This window comes from Tetranychus urticae, chromosome 3 (genome assembly GCF_039701765.1).
Source record: "Tetranychus urticae isolate SD_2017Ah chromosome 3, NJAU_TeUrti_SD_1.0, whole genome shotgun sequence".
NCBI lineage: Eukaryota > Metazoa > Arthropoda > Arachnida > Trombidiformes > Tetranychidae > Tetranychus > Tetranychus urticae.
Window position 1 is genome coordinate 16,552,747 of NC_142960.1, and position 18,630 is coordinate 16,571,376.

Sequence of the window (18,630 nt, forward strand, 5' to 3'; positions counted from 1 at the left end):
AAAAAAGTATAATTTGTCGCGAATCTTAAATTAAAATCAATAACACCAGACCATGAAGTTCCTTTTATTAGTTAATTAAACTCTATTTCATTTTTACTTGTGATTTAGTCATTCGAATAAATCTTTCGGCGTTATTCTGATCTCATTGTTTTTCCACTTGTAAATTCGTAGTCCCATAAATTCCTACAATTTAACTTATTGATAGTAAACTTGGTCAATGTGCAAACCAGCTGATGAGTTTATATTTTTGTTTAATTATTTTTCATATTTGCATCTGTAACATTAATTAAATTAGTCAAATGTTCTCATCTTTACTTCGAAGGGTGATTCGTCCCCTCAACCGTTCAATTTGGACTGATCAAGGAGAACCAATAAATGTAATTAAAGAAGATGGAATTTTCATGATTGAACTAAATCGTCCTTCCAAGCGGAATTGCATAAACACTCCAATGGCGGAAAAATTGATTCAAGCTATGGATGATTTTGAGAATGACGAACAATCCAAAGTTGGGATAATTTATGGTCGAGGGGGTAATTTTTGTGCAGGATTTGATTTGAACGAGTTAGCACAAGATTCATCTTTAAATTCCCGTCAAAGAATAGGTCTTGATAAATGGATGATCGCTAAACCAATCATTGCTGCGATTGAAGGCTATGCTGTTGCTGGTGGTCTTGAATTAGCTTTAGCATGCGATTTCAGAGCATGTGAAGAAGACTCTGTTCTGGGTAAATATGCAACATTTCATGCATTTGAACTTTAATTAAATATCTTATATTTTCCTAGGTTTTTTCAATCGACGTTTTGGAATACCTCTTCTCGATGGAGGGACTGTTCGCCTTTCTAAAATTGTTGGGTTCTCTCGTGCTCTTGATTTAATTCTTAATGGACGAAAAGTATCAGCATCTGAAGCTTTGAGTATGGGACTGGTTAATGATGTTTGTGCTGTTGGCTCTGTTCTGGGGAAAGCGATCTCAATGGCATCATGTTTGCAGAAATTTGATCAAAAAGCTTTGTTAGCTGATCGTAAATCTGTTTACATGGCAGCTTTCCAGGCTGAAAACATTGAAGAAGGATTAGAGTATGAATTATGTAATGGATCACCTGTTATGGCCGAAAATGCGAGGAAAGGAGCGAAACTTTTCGTAGAGGATGGAATTGGACGTCATGGTGCAACAGCGATACACAGTAGAGATACAATAATGGGCCAATTTAAACCTGAGATAAACCTGTGAAATGTCAAGATCAATCTTAAGAGCTTTTATTTATATTAGAGTTAACTTTGTAATTAAATTTCGTTAATAATTGACAAGTGTTCTAAAAAGATTTATTTCAATAATATAATGTCTGAATTGAATATTTTAAATGATAAATTGTGTAATAAAATCAGAATGACATTTTATTAGAGAGAGAATTATGAATTCAAATGTAAATAATATCTGATACAATAGTTCAAGAATAAGAATATAAAAGGTATGTTTTATGGTTTAGCTGTAAGAAGTTTAAAAGCGAAATCCTTTGACTTCTCAACGGCAGAAATGATACTTCCATTCAAGTCGAGATTATTCATTTTATTGATTCCTTCAATGGCTGGTCCTCCAGGAGCACAAACATGATCTCTCAATTCACCAGGATGTTTGCCAGTTTCAAGTAACGATTGAGCAGCACATTGAAGTGTTTTGGCAGCAAATTTAATAGCAATACTTCGATCCAGACCAGCCTTAAGAGCACCATCAGCCATCGCTTTAATGAAACAGTAAACAAACGCCAAACCTGCTCCACAAATGGCACAAGCAGCATCCATTTGTTCCTCTGGGACATGTTCAAGTTTCGAGATGGTCGAAAGTAGAGTTCGTAAGGAAGCTGACAGCTTATTAGAGTCAGGTTCAACGTCGATGGCACAAATACCCAATCCATAAGCACAGGCAGGATTAATGACGATTCGGTGCATTTCAATAATATATTTACCCTTGTGATCGGGATTAAGAAGGACAGTTTGAAGTTGAGTTAATTTAACACCAGAAACCAGTGAAAATATGTATTTATCTTTACTGGTCAAAGGAATGAAATTGGTGCATAATGGATGAGGTCGTTTAGGGTCACGGAGACAATCGAGGACAACAGATCCAGGACAACAGATGAAGATAACATCGCAATCAAATTTACCAAAGATATCATAATTACGTTTAGTGATGTTACAACCCTTTTCCTTGAAACGAATTGAATTTTTTTCGGTTGGAGCAGAAATGAAGATTCGTTTTTTATCAACTTTACCATAATCGATGAAACCATTGACCAAACTTTCAGTCATTTTACCACTGCCGATAAATCCAAGTTTAGCGGTTTCCAATTCCAGTGGTTTAGATGGAGACTTAGATCGTTTACGTTTTGAGTTAGAGCCCGACATTTTAAATCAATCCAAGAATAGTTAATAGAATATGAAATTTTCAGATAAATTTCAGTTGAAAAATGACCAATAATTGAACGTAAACAAATCCAAATTAAAAAGAAATGAATGAATACGAAAAGCGAATTGATTTACTACGTTTGTTAACAGACAATAAAATTATGAACACCTTAATTGTTGAGCTAATTGTTAGGAGATTGAACTACTTAACTCTATTGTTGGACCATTCACTATCTTTGATTCTTTCCATTGTAGTAGTTTATTAGGCTTATTGTCAAAAGTCAATCTGTTTTATCGTATCTGTTCATCTATCGAATCGTATCTTTTATTCTTATTTTAATTGAACTTTCCGTGAATTAACTCAAAATGTCAAACTCAAAACGTAAACGATCTAAGTCTCCATCTAAACCACTGGAATTGGAAACCGCTAAACTTGGATTCATCGGCAGTGGTAAAATGACTGAAAGTTTGGTCAATGGTTTTATCGATTATGGTAAAGTTGATAAAAAACGAATCTTCATTTCTGCTCCAACCGAAAAAAATTCAATTCGATTCAAGGAAAAGGGTTGTAACATCACTAAACGTAATTATGATATCTTTGGTAAATTTGATTGCGATGTTATCTTCATCTGTTGTCCTGGATCTGTTGTCCTCGATTGTCTCCGTGACCCTAAACGACCTCATCCATTATGCACCAATTTCATTCCTTTGACCAGTAAAGATAAATACATATTTTCACTGGTTTCTGGTGTTAAATTAACTCAACTTCAAACTGTCCTTCTTAATCCCGATCACAAGGGTAAATATATTATTGAAATGCACCGAATCGTCATTAATCCTGCCTGTGCTTATGGATTGGGTATTTGTGCCATCGACGTTGAACCTGACTCTAATAAGCTGTCAGCTTCCTTACGAACTCTACTTTCGACCATCTCGAAACTTGAACATGTCCCAGAGGAACAAATGGATGCTGCTTGTGCCATTTGTGGAGCAGGTTTGGCGTTTGTTTACTGTTTCATTAAAGCGATGGCTGATGGTGCTCTTAAGGCTGGTCTGGATCGAAGTATTGCCATTAAATTTGCTGCCAAAACACTTCAATGTGCTGCTCAATCGTTACTTGAAACTGGCAAACATCCTGGTGAATTGAGAGATCATGTTTGTGCTCCTGGAGGACCAGCAATTGAAGGAATCAATAAAATGAATAATCTCGACTTGAATGGAAGTATCATTTCTGCCGTTGAAAAATCAAAGGATTTTGCTGATAAACTTCTTACAATTAAACCTTAAAACATATTCTTATTCTTGAACTATTATATCAGATAGCTATTTAAATTTATCGTTTACTTCTAATTTTTTTTATTGATTGACTTTCTTTTCTTTTTATTATCTGATATATTTAATTGAAACCTTACTCAAAATGTTTGCCCATTTACCTTGAAATAAATTGTGTTTAATATTTCATTTGTTATTGTAATCTTCTCATTTTTATATAATGTATATTTGCAGATCAATATATTTCAGGAAACGAAATGTTTCAATATATTCAATACATTATTGTCATGTTAATTGAATGGAAAAGTGTCGCTAAACTTGAGCAGCCGAACGTTTCTTTTAGTTTTTTCATCGAAAAGGGGTTTTCTGGCATTTGTCGCCAGATTTCCAGCATCACTCAAAAATGCGCATGCTTTTAGCAATATGATTTGACCCAATTTTTACTGTTTCAAAAGGTTTTTTTATTCAGTATCAAAAGTGTTTACTTATTATTACCTTTCAACATCTTGTCTCTATCTTTTTTAGTCATTGTTTGGTCGAATAATGTCGAAATGTTCAATCTGGTCCATCAAATGATTCCTAATCAAATTGAATTTGGTTAAAGTCAGCAACCAAAGGAAATTGATTTTACCGCGGCTCTTCTATTTCTATCTTGTGTATCTCTTCTCTCTTTTTTTGTTTCTGGTTAAAGCATTTGAGTGGAATCAAAGTTGTGACCTTCTCTTTTTATTCTTGGGTAATTTATCAATTTTTATTGTTAATTTTTTGTAAATTCAGTGAATTTTTTAGTGACGACATTAATTTGGCTATTTTTCTTCGTTCGGATCTTCCTCTGGTGGTTTTCATCATTGGTTTGGGTTCTCACCATTAGCTACCCTCAACGCGTTTACATCATATCTCTATCATATCTGTTTGGAAATTTCAGGTTCAAGGAAAACAGTTGACTTCTTTAGCCCACTATGACCACTATAAATAGCCCGGAAGAATCTGTTAATTCGGATCAGGAGAAAAAGGAAGAATCAATTGAAAGTAGCCGTACCAGTAATAATATTAGCAATGAAAATGATAATTCAACCAGCTCGGAAACAAATAAATCAACTAATAGTGATGAATGTAAATTATCTGAAGGTGAGCATACAGATGAATACACATTATACCCAGTCAACAGTCACGCTTTTCTTGCTCATTGTCAGTGAAATTTTCTAGACAAGTTGTTATCGATTTTTAATTGGTGTATTTTTCTAACTTTTATCATGCATGTATTGATCGTTTCTCTAGAACCAACAGTGGAAACCTATACTGACCATACTGGTACTGACTTGATGCAATTTCTTACGGACACTCTGCAAAATAACCCAAAAGATAGGATTCACCTGTTCAAAATTGAGAAACAGCTAACTGACCTGGTCAAAGATCCTAAACGAAATCAGCATAAATTTGGACCTATGTCTTCATATCATCGGATGTTAGTTCATAGAGTAGCTGCGTTTTTTGGTATGGACCATAATGTTAACAGTGTTGATAACTCAGTGATTGTTTCTAAAACACGAACAACCAGATTACCTGAATTTAAATTTAGTGAACAGATAAAGAATACGACAGAACCTGAACCGAATGAGTTAGTGAAATCAATAATCAAAAGAGATTCATCTTCTTTGGATAAATTATCTGAAAAAGGTTGTCTTAAAGACAAATCTCCTGATCGCCGAGGAAATAATACTCTGCCTTTGGTTGAAAGTCGACGAAGTAAGTCTCTAGAAGAGAGAGAGGAAGAATACGAAAAGGTTCGAGCCCGGATTTTCAATCAAGACTCAACATCTTCAACCGAAAATCCTAGTGATACTTGTGCCAATACTTCAACCACTGATGATTCGGTGGCAACCTCTAGCAGTGGTATCGTAGTATCAACTAGTGCAACTAATTCTAGTCCCAGTTGTAGTCACGAGGATCTCAAGCCAGGAAGTAACTGGCCATCAATTGATTCAAGACTTTGGAGTAGTACTGAGTCAGAAGGCTCAAATAGGCCTAGATACTTGCGTCTTCAAAGACAAAAAAGATTACCAGATAGTTTTGATTCTGATTCAGCTAGAACCTCTTTTACGACATCATCATCGATGTCTTCGGCTAGTGGAATGTTTTTAACACCAGATAGCTGTTTAGTAGATCAACAAATTGGTGATTTCTCATCGAATAATAGGCAGACGTTTACCAAAGCCAGCAGCTTTGGTGGCATCTCTGTTCTTAGTCGTGATAACACTTCTGGTCCTGCCTCTGAGCCAAGGCTTACTAAAACGGCTTCTTTAAACACCCCAACTTTTAGTGATAGTTTACCTAGATCGTCCAATCATGAGGTAAACAACTTTGTCGTAAGGACAATTTTCTTATTCTCCCTCGCATGTTCTAAATCATACTCTTTCTTACCAGCTAGTCTTTAACTGTCTTTCCTCAATCAAATGGATCTCAACAGTTGCATTTGTGGCCTAAAAAGCAATCAAAACCAAGTGGGAACTATTTCCAGCACGGGAACAATCAAGGAACAGTTAATCATGGGTAAGTATTATTTTACTAAACAACTTTCAATTTGATATCTAAATCAATCTTAATAAAAAAATTCTGTTTTGTTTACAGAGGTCAAGATTCAGGGAATAGAACACAAATAAAGTCTTACCACTCTGGAAAGAAACAAGATGATATTAAATCACCAATTGACCCGTCTTCTGAAACAATCAGAAATACCGTACCATTTGATCAACCCAGTCCCTTGCCTGTTAAAACTACTTCCAGTAGTTACGGGCGCAGTGCCTCAGAAGGCAGCTCAAATAAGCAATGGATGTCAAATCAACATGTACAATCTCATCAACCCTTACCTAAAGGGCAATCAAAATACGAGTCCCACCATGGTAATTCTAATGTTTCCAGAAACCAATCTAATTCTTCTGATCGGCCAAAAAGTAAGAAATTACAATATAATTCGTTTTCTCTTTGAATACAATAATTTATTTTAATTCTGTTGATTATTCAAACTATTTTCTTCTTCATTTAGATTTCAATTCAAAAGACTCTGGAAAAACTTTGATTGGACCTCAAATAGTTATCAATTCAGTTGGCGGCTGCATGTCTCAGCTACCTAGCCACAAATCAACGGTATATACAGAATTTTTTTTGTATTTCAATGTCAAAAATATAATCTAAAGATGATGTCTATCTCGCTATATTTACTTTTTACAAAGCTCTGAACATATTCTTTCTTTCTCAATCATTTTATTTATGTAACTATTGCTGAATAATCATCTTTTTTCGCTATGATTAATTTGCTCATGAGCTATCGATTCGTAAATTGATATCCTCTACATAGTATGGAGAATTTATAATTATTTTTGCATCTTTTTGTTTCTTTTGTTATTAAAGGTTTTAGCTCCTGATATAACACCAGCTCAGCCTTATTATCATCTACCATTCATACAAAAAACACCGTCAGTAGTTGTTGATCCGCCGAATATGAGTCACGATGAAATAAACAAAAACCAATCATTAAGCAAACCTAAGTATTTACCCAATCAAATGGCTGGTTTATCAATTAATAGTCAATCTCGTGTACGATCCTCAAATGATCATTATCATGGATCAAGCTCTGGACGAAATGGACATAGCTCCGGTCGCTATGGTAATATACAATCAGGAGATTTAGGAATCGTAACTAGTGATGTTAATTATCGCACAACTGGGTATGCTTTGACTCCAATTCCGGCTAATCTTCATTCTCAAAAATCTGTTCTTCCGGTGAACGTATCCAATACTACTGCTCAGATTCCACTGTGTTACATTCATCCGTCATTACAAGCACCTCAGCCTTCTCTGAGCCATCATAATAGCAGATTCGCCAATCCAGGTAATCAAACTGGTTCCCTCAGGATTGATGCATCGCAAGGTTACACATCTGAAAGGTATATGACTACTTTGTCAAGTGGTAATAGTACTGCTGTTAACTCTCAGAATCAACAAATAGGCCGTCCACCAGATACATACTCGGCAAATGTTGCTCCTGACATGGATATAGTGTGTCAGTCTAGACAACAGCCTCAAAACAAATCAAATTTGATACTTTTAGGCTCTCAATTACCTGTCAATACTTCAAATTATAACTCGTATCAGCCTATTCCCATGCAACAATCTCCAATTCGGGTTGTTCCACAAGTACAATCTTTGGTATCTTCTTATCAAAACCAGCCTCAAACCAATCGCATGCCAAATGTGCCCTTCAATTCGATTAGTAACGTCTCTGCCTCAGTACCATCATCAGGACCTGCCACAGTGGCTTCATCTTCAAATGGCACTGGTCAACCAACATCAGCACCTCCACAATCAGTTGTTTGCAATAATGGAATGATGAATCCTTCTCAAACTTTCCCTTATGCAATCAATCACGTTTCGCTACCTTCTGCGCCTAATAATAGTGGTCAATTGGCAACTGCTAATTTGACATATGCACCTTCAATGCAAGTAAGTATCAGCTAAATAATAGCTTTTTTATATTGGTTCAATGAAATTTCTAATCATTCTTGTATTTTTTTTATTTATTATTTAATATCAGGTGCCCCCAACTGTACCAATGTATGTCAACACTAATGGAGGTGCTTTCGCATCCAACCAAATAACTGGAACTCGTCCTATGCCACCGCCTCCACAAGCTCAGATGATCCCATCTCCTTATTCACCTCAAAATCCTGTTTATCGTCCAATTCCTTTGTTTTTTGTTTTCAATTTTCAAAACAAACGAAGCAATTGATGACAACTAACGCTAGGTTTATTAATTGGAAACATGAATTTTAGAAAAAACGACAGTCTTGAAAGAAAAAGAACGTTGAAGTTCTTGTTGCGAGAATAACTTTTGAAAGCTGAATGTAAGATGAATTAATTAGTAGTGTATATGTAATACATCTATTGTTTTGATAAATGAAAAAGAGGGACGAAAAGATGAAAAATATTTATTGTTTCTTTTCAAAATTTCCTCCTCAATCTTTTTCCATGTTTTTTGGCTGTTGATTGGTTTTTGTATCTTAAGAAGGGCAAACGAGATAAACAATTGATGAAGAAAATTCATTTGGATTGAGAATCGATTTCTCGTCATTTTCTCCTATCCTTTTCTCTCTTTCTTCTACTCACTGATTTTTCTCGTTTACTGTAATTCTGAATTTTTTTTCTCTCCCTGACGCTGCCCAAACTAGAGAAACTAGTAACCATCCAATCATACTTGTCATTTACTCGTCTGTTTCATTTGCCATACCAGCAAATTTCCCATCTAAAAAATACTAGAGAATAATGATCTGTTGATTGTAATGCTGCAATTTATTGGTTAATTACTAAATTATAAACACTTTGTTAATTTAATTGCCTCAAATTTATTCCTTTTTTCATCATTTAGCCATCACAATGGCTGAAAGCTCGATAATCAAAGTCAAAACCGGTCATAATTTCAACATTTCATACTAAAACATGAGTTAAGTTTAATATTTTTTCAACACAAAATTTAAGTTAAATTTCCAAGGTTCATGTGTGCCTAACATGAAAACAATTAAACCTATTACTGTGTATTCACATACACATCAGTTAATTTATATGATTGATATTATTTATAGATATTTATCTTGATTCAATTTATTTCATTCATTCTTTTAAAAACTCCATGCGCATTTATAAATAGTCGGTTCAGATGACCAGGATTTCGCTTTAATTTATTTATTAATAATGATACCGGAGGCCATCACGTTGATCTTAGCTCCAAACTGCAAGCCAAAACTATTCTAATTCCAAAAATATACATTGAGCTATTCAGTTAGAAAATATGATAAATGATAATCAATGCTATTGTCAATGAATCAATATAATTTGGTGCCATTTTTTAAATCTGTAACCTGAAATTTTTCTTGCAATTCGTGAAAATTTGCTTTTCCCATTGAAACCCATGTTAAACCTAATAAGAAAACTAATGTAAATTTTACCAAAACGGGTTTATCATTGAATCATCTGATGAACAGGATCTGAATGAAAAATCCCTTAATTACATGTATTATAATATCTCAATCAGTTTTCCCAAAAAATCAAAAATCTCTAAACTTTGTCATTTTTTGAAAGCATTTACAATCAACAATGGATAGACAGACGCTTGAATTTTTATTTTTCAGGATAATTTCTCATCATATTGTTCTTTGACTTGAAATATTAAGCCCAATTTTGATAAATTTTTCAATTAAAACGCGATTCCTAGACTTTTGTGATACAATGTATTTGTATCAATTGGTTAACCAATGCTCATGTCATTTGTAACTTACTTTTCATGCTCAGCCTTTCAATTGTTAACACATTATTAGTATCATCATTTAGTTGTGTGAACAAACTACACTTTTGACTGAAAAACAGAAATGGTTAATCAAACTTAATGTTACCTAAAGTTTATTCAATTTGTGAAAAATGAGCAAAGCATTTGATAATTCTCCTCATGGAAATAAACTAGAATTATCAATGAATGATAATGGAGAAAATGATAGTAAATTAGTAAACTCTCCTCAAACTACAGCAAATGAATTTACGTTACTAAATAATCGAACTGACTGTGATTTAATTGATGATGATTCAATCGAACCTTGTATCCAATCTTTTTCAAATTCACCACAAGCATCAATTAAATTTAATGCCATCAGCAACAATACACCTGCAAGTCATAAAACTGTTGATTGTGCCCGAGATTTAGCTTCACCTGATGTCAACTCAACACAATGTTTCCAATCGCCAAACCAAAGCAGCAGCAAAACGCCTGTTCAGCTAAAAAGTGAACAATCTAATTCCGTTTTAAATAATTACGTGTTTAAAAGTAATCATAATAAGGATAATAATCACAGTGATTCAGTTTATAATGATAACAATGGAAACGAAACACGTGGACCAGCAAAGCATCTTGTCCACTGGTTTCGGAAAGGCCTACGTCTTCACGACCAACCAGCTCTCCTTAAAGGTAAGCTTTATTCACCCTTTTCAATCTCTTGTTGACCATTTCTGTAATATCTTATCCAAATTACTTGATTGTGACAATTAATTTTCAATTGTCCATTTTCTTTTGATTTCAACTTTGGTGTGAAAACTAACATTACCAAAAATGATACTCAATTTGTAATCTCTGTGTAACGCTAAAGGACTTCAAGGATGTGATACTTTCCGATGTATATATCTTATTGACCCATGGTTTTCAACAGAATCCAATTGTGGAATTAATAAATGGCGATTTCTGCTACAATCACTTGAAGATCTAGATAGTAACTTACACAAGCTGGGTTCACGTTTATTTGTCATTAGAGGCCAACCTGCTGAAGTTTTCCCTCTTCTCTTCAAAGGTAATCAATCCTAGAAAATTAATTTCAACCATTTGTAAGATAAAACCTTTTCTAATTTATTCAGAAATCTAATTATCTGTTTCCTATTGTCTCAAAATTGGATGTAAAATTTAGCAAGCATATTTATTCATGCATGTTCAAATGATACTTGTTAAACTCATAGTCCTTGGTTATTTTAAAAGATCTAAATGATGTAAATCCATTTACAGTGTATCTCGTCTTAGTCAACCGATTACATGAAATACATGTTTTAGACATTAAATGTGATAATTCTCAATCATTTTCCATGTAATAGCTTCAAATGATTACATGAAGGAGCTTCCTTTTCAGGGATTTCAATTGAAAATAACTAATGTTACATTTGTTTTCTTTAACACTCTAGAATGGATGATTACACATTTAAGCTTTGAAGAGGACCCGGAGCCATTTGGTAAAATACGTGATGCAAAAATCGCCAAAATGTGTAAAGAAATGAACATTGAAGTTATCTGTGAGACCTCGCATACTCTATACAGACTGGAAGACATAATCAATCATTGTAGTGGTGAAATCCCTTTAACCTATTTACAATTTCAAAATGTCATATCAGAACTCGGAAAACCAGAAGAACCAGCACAAGCGATTACCCATGAAATTATTGGAAAAGCTTACACTCCTGTGCCAAGAGATCACGCTAAAAAGTATTACACTGTACTATTTCAATTAATCTTTGATTGTCAAGCTAAATACTTCATTTTATCCTTCAATCAATGAAGACTGATTACTTGAAATGAAATAACTTCACCGTCCCCATAAGCATTAGTACAAAGTCTCGTTTCATTTTAATCATTTAGCGAAATGAAACATTTATTTTCCAATTTAAACACAGATTTTTTAACAATATCAAAACCATTTTTACAAATTGTAAGCAATTTGATTTGAAAAAGTAGCAAAAATCTTGTCACTTTTTTGTATTGTTGTCCGTTTATGATAAAATGTTTCAATTTTCATGGTTAAATAGGCAATTAGATTGAGTTTTTATAACTTATCTGTAGCTTCAAATCTTCTGTTATTTCAACTGAAAATTTCAACCATTCAACTCCCTTTATATCATAGTTATTTATTTCTGTTGATATTTTTCTAATAATTTTATCTATTTTCTTTATTTTCAGATATACCGTTCCAACCTTGAATGAACTAGGCTTTACCACTCAACCAAACCACAGATCAGTTTGGGTTGGTGGAGAAACAGAAGCACTTCAGAGGTTATCTCGTCATTTGGAGCATAAAGCTTGGGTTGCCACTTTCGGGAAACCAAAATTGACTTCTTTATCTTTACTCTGTGCTTCTCAAACTGGCTTAGGACCATATTTAAGGTAGTCATTGTTCAATCTTGATTAATGAAGGATCAATCAACATCAGCTAGAAAGGTCATCATGGCTAGTTTTAGCCTCACTAACAATGTATAAATACCAGACAGGTGTAGTCAATTTTCAAGATGCGACCATCCCAAAGTTGAAAAATGTGATCAAAATCAATGAGAGGTTGATAAAGTTTAACAAATTGAAAGCAGATGAATTGAGATTGATCGTACAAGGCAATCCTGTTCATTTTGCTTTTCAATTTCAATTCCTTTTCAATTAGTTTCGATTGCTTGTAAATAAAATTGAATGAATTATATTGGATTTATCGTTAGTATCCTTTGCTCTCAATTATAATATTATCCTAAGATATCCCTACCCTGGTTCAAGTTTCACCAAAATAGGATTGTATCAACTGAACATTTGAAGAGATGTTTATGTGTTGAGATGAAATGTATTCATCAACTTATCTCAACCCATTACTGGTATAGATAATCACGTGGACAATATCCTGAAATCAATTGATTTAATCCTATTGGATCAACAGATAAATAGTCACATGGATCACATGTTATTCAGTAAAATTTACGAAGGTTAAGCTTTTAAATCTAATAGTATAATACAACAGATATTTAACTTAACATAAAATGGAGATGGAAACAGAAAGTGTAACGATGACGTAGCCATGCTGAACTAATTCAGGGTGATGGTGAAATGATCAAAATGAAAGTTAATATAATGCAGAATGGAATTACCTTTTCTCCTGATTAAACACACGACCATTGGTTATAAACTGTGGGTGAACCAACGAAGTATTTACTCGAGAAATGTTATCGTTTTATAGCAACTTTCATGTTGAACAAATCATCTCTTTAATTGTCATTTTCATCAGTTTCAATTGAATTTTCCATTGATTAAAGTCCATTACATAACATGAAGAATAATGAAAATGATGAAAACAATGCATGTACAGGCAATGTGATAGATCCTTTGAAAGATGTGAACAAATTATCGGTTTATGTATGTGTAAAAATTTGATTGTTTACTTTCAGATTTTATCATTAAAACTGCTAACTCGATCAAATCAGCGGATCAAAGCTAAAGAAATAGTAATTTATCATGTAATCCCGAGAATTAACAGTTATTCTTAATTGTATCTGATTTTCTGATATGTTTTACAATATTATTTTTCTGCTGTTTTAATGGCTGAAAACATTGATTTAAAGAGTTGAAAAAGATTCAAATCTAATGAGCTGTGATTGTTTTATTGCTTTTTTGCACTGAAGCGAAATGAGAAATTTAATGATTTGGTTTAATACATTGATTTATCATTACAATTTAATCTTGTTTTTCCTTCTCTTTTCCTTCTTTCTCTCAGATTTGGATGCATTTCACCTCGTCTTCTTTATCATCAGCTTTCAAATCTTTACAGTAAATTGAAGAAAGGCAATCCACCATTAACTTTGTGTGGCCAGCTTTTGTGGCGTGAATTTTTTTATTGCGTAGCCACCAATAATCCCAACTTTGATAAGATGCAAAATAATCCTTTGTGTGTTCAAATTGCTTGGAATTCAAATGCTGAAGCTTTAAATAAATGGGCAAATGGGCAAACTGGATATCCTTGGATTGATGCAATACAAACTCAATTACGCCGTGAAGGTTGGATTCATCAGATAGCAAAGCACGCAACCGTTTGTTTCCTTACTCGAGGAATCCTCTGGATCTCTTGGGAAGAAGGTAAAAATGGCCATTTGATCTCTAATCCCAATAATTATCTTTAAACGATGCTAATCATTTAAAACTGATTTAAATTGAAGTCTGTTTTTCTTTAATTATATTTCTTTCTTTCTCTTCCCATAATGATATTTTTTCAATATCGATTTAGGTATGAAAGTATTCGATGAATTATTGATTGATGCAGACTGGTCTGTTAATGCAGGAACCTGGATGTGGCTAAGCTGTTCATCTTTCTTTCAAAGAATCTGTCACATTTATTGTCCGGTCAGTTTTGGCCGTAAAATGGATCCACAAGGAGATTATATTCGTCGATATCTTCCAGTTTTACGAAACATTCCCAATGAATATATCCATGAGCCTTGGAAAGCACCAATTAAGGTACAAAGAGAAGCTAACTGCAAGATTGGTAAACATTATCCTCAACCAATTGTTGATCATCAAGAAGCAATGAGGATAAACCAAGAAAGGATGAAACAAGTTTTTCGCATCCTAATCAAAGGCTTGGATCTGAAGAGAGAAGATGTTCAAGATTAATAAGTTTTGATAAAAAATTACGTTATTTTAATTATCTTTTATCGATGCACTGAAATGTTGAACCTCGATTGTTTATCAACCATCCAGAAACCGAAACTATCCACGTCCTGATCATTGAGGAACTGATGTTATTTGTTTTGAAATAAGTTCTTACTAATGAGGTATTTAGCCTAAAGTGCCTATTCATTAAAGTAAATTCCTGGCCAATTAATTAATTTTATAAGCCTTGTCAAGAATATAATAATGTTAATTGGTTTAAATCATTCAAATTTTTCAGTATAATTCATTGTAATTAGTGTTTTCTAACTTGTCACTTCCAAACGACATTTAAAATCGTATTCTCGGATAGCTTTCCAATTGCAATATTAATTAATTTAAGTGGTTATTCATATTATCGATATTATCAAATATTGTTTCGTTAGTACTCGGAATTCAAATCATAACCATTATAAAGAAGCAAACTAAGTTTTAGTAATTTCTAAGGGAAAAATCTAATCCAAATTAACTAATTGCTTTTCTAGTAAATGATAAAAATATTTCTAATAAGCTTACCTTGATAGTCTTGAAATATTTTTTAGGTCGATTTCGAGCAGTTTTCTTGGTAAATAAAATTTTCTGGTCCTGATTCCCATTTGGGTTTGATTTTTCTTCATCTCGATTGCCAGACAACAAGATGATTTGACCGGTATGAGAAACAATGTTGAATCCTAACCAAACGCCTAAAACTGAGCCAGCATAAAGAAACACCTGAAAGATGATAAATGCAGGCTTGCTCTTTTTTATTAAGTCAGGTTCAGTCGGAGCTAATAATGTTAGCTGTGTGGATTGATCTGAAGTTTTGTTGAGTACTTGATATCCTAAACCTAATGTTATGAAGTATTCTGAAATACATTCTGGATTATCAATTAACTTGGAACACTGTTTCTCAATTTTGTGATATTGATGCAAGTAGCGGCTACTTTCTCGTAGAGGAGAAGCAAGAGTTGAGTTTACTTCGACCGAGTTGAAGGTTGAGTAAAAAATGGTGCCCAATCTCTGGTTGGATAGATTATTCAAACAATTTTCAAACAGTTCCAGTCTGGTTCTTCCATTAAATGTTTCATTATAGTAGACACAATTTGATTTGAAAGGATATGGAAGTAATTCAACATGTACTCGCTTATAACTTATGTAGTAATTGATTGTTTTACCGGCTGCTCTTCTCAATATTAAATAAGCACTCTCGAAGCCTCTAGGTAAAGTTCCCGGAGGCGTAAGAAAGATCCAGGTACGATCCCACCGATCAAATATGGTCTCGTTGAATTTGATACGCAAAATACTCCTTAAAGTTGGTGACATTCGTAAATCCTGTTGTTTGACGGTTAAAGGACTGATCTTTCCTGTTGATGAACTGTTTTTGCAGTGTACGGTATAACACATGAGTGGCTCTCTTATGTAAGGTGTAATCCCACATAATCCAGACTTGAAGGGATTCTTAAAAGATTCATGTGAATCGATCCAGAACTTTATGTCCTGAAAAATATTTATTGGCCAGATAATCAGATCGGCATAAAAAGCATTGACGGTGTATTGTTGACTGATGTATTTGGTAAATTCTTTGATGGTAAATTTTTCAATCAAACAGCTTCGTAGGTCTGCACTGTTGTTGACATGAGAACAGCTTTCAGGAATTTTCGATCGTTGGTTATTGTAATAAAGATCAAAATTGACAGCATTGATGAAATCGGTACAGAAGGTGATGTCAGGAACTTCAATATCACGAGGAAATTTAAATTCCACTTCAGAAATAACTTCTCTCTTGAAATAATTATTTAATACACCAAACAGTTGAATTGCGCAGCCAATTACACAGATTAATCTAGCAAAATTCATCTTTTATGGGTTAGATCAAATTGAAAATTTACAAGTAAGTTTAGTGGATATTTCACGTTCTTATAACACTTTTCTATTAGCTCTATGTTATTTGATAATAACAGAACAGTCTTCATATCTGTAATTAATTGATGTCCAATCGATTTTTAAATATTGCTATTTGTTGCCATCAAAAATATGATTCAACGGCTTCCGCTAATTCAAATGAATTTTACAGTATTGGACACGCAATGTATATATATGAACGATAAGCTGATCATTTCGCTGCTACTAAACTAGCAAATGTTTGTGAAGTTATTGGAAATAGATTAATACAATCCTCTCACAGATTAATTTGATGGATTGAAATTATTTAAAGACTAATCTTTTAACTTCAGGGAGCAAATTGGTTTAAGCAAAAATAGAATTCTTAGATATCGAATGGATTAAGCTGGATTACGTACAAGATACAAATTTTCAATCGTATTCATTGAATAAAGATATTTTTTCAATGTCATGTAGAATAACAAATGTTATGACAAATGACTTGAAAAATTGATGATAAAAAAAGTTGGTGAAATGTTGTCTTCGAAATTTAAGAATCTTTACAGATGATGCTCACATATCAAACGCCTTAAAATCATGTTTCAATCAAGGTTGACCCACTTTGATAACTTGTACTTTAGAGCTTCTTTTACGATTAAAATTTGGTTTTTCTTGCTTCGATTTTGATCCAAGCTTTCCCAATAGCATTTGTTTCTTAATTTGTTGCCAGCGTAATTTGGGCTCAATTTTTGAATACTCATACAAAGAGGAGAAAATTTTTTGGCCATATCCAAAATAATTGAAACCAAACCAAATACCAAGAATAGTTTCCACAAAAATGAGAAATTGATAAAATCCATGAGCTGGAAGTGTAATAGCGTGAAGATCTGGCTCATTAGGTGCCAAAAGTAGGATCTTAGAAGTATTGTCATCAGTAGGGTACCAACCTTCATTGGAGGCAATGTAAAAAGTGTAGTGACACTGAGGCTGTGATATCTCAGCTATACAATTATTTTCAATGACTCGGTAGGCTGCTGATTGACGATTTAATTGATGGGAGGGAAAAGATATGTTCAAAGTGGGATACATGAATGTTCTGTGAGAAGGCAACCCAAAGTATTCCAATGAACTTTGATTGATACAATGATCAAAATAGTCAAGTCTATTGTCAAAACCAATAGATTCGTAATCTCGGCAGGCGGTTACGTAGGGTTTGGGCAGCAAATCTACTTTGATCAATTTATATTTAATCAAATATAATGAGGGTAATCGGTTGAAAGTTAAGCCAACCCAACTTGATTCATATCCATAGGGAAAAGTAAAGGGTTCATGAACATAAACAAAGGTGAACTCCCAATCACGAACAATGGACTGGTTAACAGTAATCACGATCATGGCACCTTTAAGATCGCCTTCGGTAAGAGTATAACGAGTAATTGTCAAAGGCGAGCCATAGGAACATTGGATGGTATAACAAATACGATTGGATGCAAACAGAGATGTGATCGAGCAACGAGAATCATTAAATTTAGCAGATAAATCAACTTGTGGGAATATGGTTTTGGGTGAATAAGTTAAATTGTAAAATTGGGCAACAGTGAAAGTTGATGAGATGAAAGATCGCATTTTATTAAAACCAACGACATCAGCAAAACAATGGCGCAAACCATCTTCAGTGGAAACATCAACAGAAGCACATTCAGTAGGTATTTTATCGGGACATGTTGTTAGATAAGCAGTATAATTGATTACATCAATATATTCCGAGCAAACAGTTAAATCTGGAACCGTGATTGAAGCAGGATAACTAAGGATAACTTTAGAGACAACACTGTGTTGAATATAATTGCGAAAAATATCAGCCAATTGGATAACACAGCCTGTTAAACAGACAAAAAGAAAAATTCTGTTGTATAAAATAATCTTGCTGTTTCTTATCATCCTTTTCTTTAAGCATAAAACAAAAGCAACAGTTTAACAAAAAGGATGAACTTTTTAGTAACGCAATTAACTTTAAGAGGCAAAGTCTGTGTTCTTGGCGCCATCAGCCATTTTGTCTCT

At 33.6% G+C, this 18,630-nt stretch overlaps 6 protein-coding genes across 10 annotated transcripts; 4 read left to right on the forward strand and 2 right to left on the reverse strand.

The window, feature by feature from the left end:
* The first annotated feature begins 5 nt into the window (after nucleotides 1-5).
* LOC107363036 (uncharacterized) lies at nucleotides 6-1,310 on the forward strand. The gene is made up of 2 exons (XM_015930203.3): nucleotides 6-726; nucleotides 785-1,310. The coding sequence occupies exons 1-2, from the start codon at nucleotides 300-302 to the stop codon at nucleotides 1,231-1,233; spliced, it is 876 nt and encodes a 291-aa protein (XP_015785689.1). The 5' UTR covers nucleotides 6-299; the 3' UTR covers nucleotides 1,234-1,310.
* A 109-nt stretch (nucleotides 1,311-1,419) lies between these two features.
* Nucleotides 1,420-2,622, reverse strand: LOC107362868 (pyrroline-5-carboxylate reductase 3-like). The gene has a single exon (XM_015930006.2). The coding sequence runs from the start codon at nucleotides 2,403-2,405 to the stop codon at nucleotides 1,479-1,481; it is 927 nt and encodes a 308-aa protein (XP_015785492.1). The 5' UTR covers nucleotides 2,406-2,622; the 3' UTR covers nucleotides 1,420-1,478.
* A 28-nt stretch (nucleotides 2,623-2,650) lies between these two features.
* LOC107363035 (pyrroline-5-carboxylate reductase 3-like) lies at nucleotides 2,651-3,866 on the forward strand. The gene has a single exon (XM_015930201.3). It carries the CDS (start codon nucleotides 2,772-2,774, stop codon nucleotides 3,690-3,692), a length of 921 nt encoding a protein of 306 aa, XP_015785687.2. The 5' UTR covers nucleotides 2,651-2,771; the 3' UTR covers nucleotides 3,693-3,866.
* Nucleotides 3,867-4,125: 259 nt separating this feature from the next.
* Nucleotides 4,126-9,065, forward strand: LOC107363271 (uncharacterized). 4 transcript variants are annotated; one of them, XM_015930472.3, is made up of 8 exons: nucleotides 4,126-4,413; nucleotides 4,549-4,805; nucleotides 4,956-6,028; nucleotides 6,106-6,227; nucleotides 6,306-6,628; nucleotides 6,721-6,821; nucleotides 7,086-8,177; nucleotides 8,269-9,065. In XM_015930472.3, exons 2-8 carry the CDS (start codon nucleotides 4,637-4,639, stop codon nucleotides 8,461-8,463), a joined length of 3,075 nt encoding a protein of 1,024 aa, XP_015785958.2. In that variant the 5' UTR covers nucleotides 4,126-4,413; nucleotides 4,549-4,636; the 3' UTR covers nucleotides 8,464-9,065. The 4 variants fall into 4 exon arrangements, with proteins under 4 accessions (XP_015785958.2, XP_025016766.2, XP_015785959.2 ...); XM_089269685.1 differs by having other exon boundaries at nucleotides 4,159-4,413; nucleotides 6,145-6,227; XM_025160998.2 differs by having other exon boundaries at nucleotides 4,126-4,805.
* Nucleotides 9,066-10,007: 942 nt separating this feature from the next.
* On the forward strand, nucleotides 10,008-14,884 carry LOC107363172 (cryptochrome-1-like). The gene is made up of 6 exons (XM_015930354.3): nucleotides 10,008-10,686; nucleotides 10,865-11,062; nucleotides 11,445-11,742; nucleotides 12,214-12,417; nucleotides 13,781-14,139; nucleotides 14,288-14,884. Exons 1-6 carry the CDS (start codon nucleotides 10,146-10,148, stop codon nucleotides 14,671-14,673), a joined length of 1,986 nt encoding a protein of 661 aa, XP_015785840.2. The 5' UTR covers nucleotides 10,008-10,145; the 3' UTR covers nucleotides 14,674-14,884.
* LOC107363173 (uncharacterized) lies at nucleotides 14,516-18,629 on the reverse strand. 2 transcript variants are annotated; one of them, XM_015930355.3, is made up of 2 exons: nucleotides 15,226-18,629; nucleotides 14,516-14,646 (listed from the first exon to the last, which is right to left on the reverse strand). In XM_015930355.3, exon 1 carries the CDS (start codon nucleotides 18,508-18,510, stop codon nucleotides 17,176-17,178), a length of 1,335 nt encoding a protein of 444 aa, XP_015785841.2. In that variant the 5' UTR covers nucleotides 18,511-18,629; the 3' UTR covers nucleotides 14,516-14,646; nucleotides 15,226-17,175. The 2 variants fall into 2 exon arrangements, with proteins under 2 accessions (XP_015785841.2, XP_025016770.2); XM_025161002.2 differs by having other exon boundaries at nucleotides 15,226-16,668.
* Nucleotide 18,630: the final 1 nt, after the last annotated feature.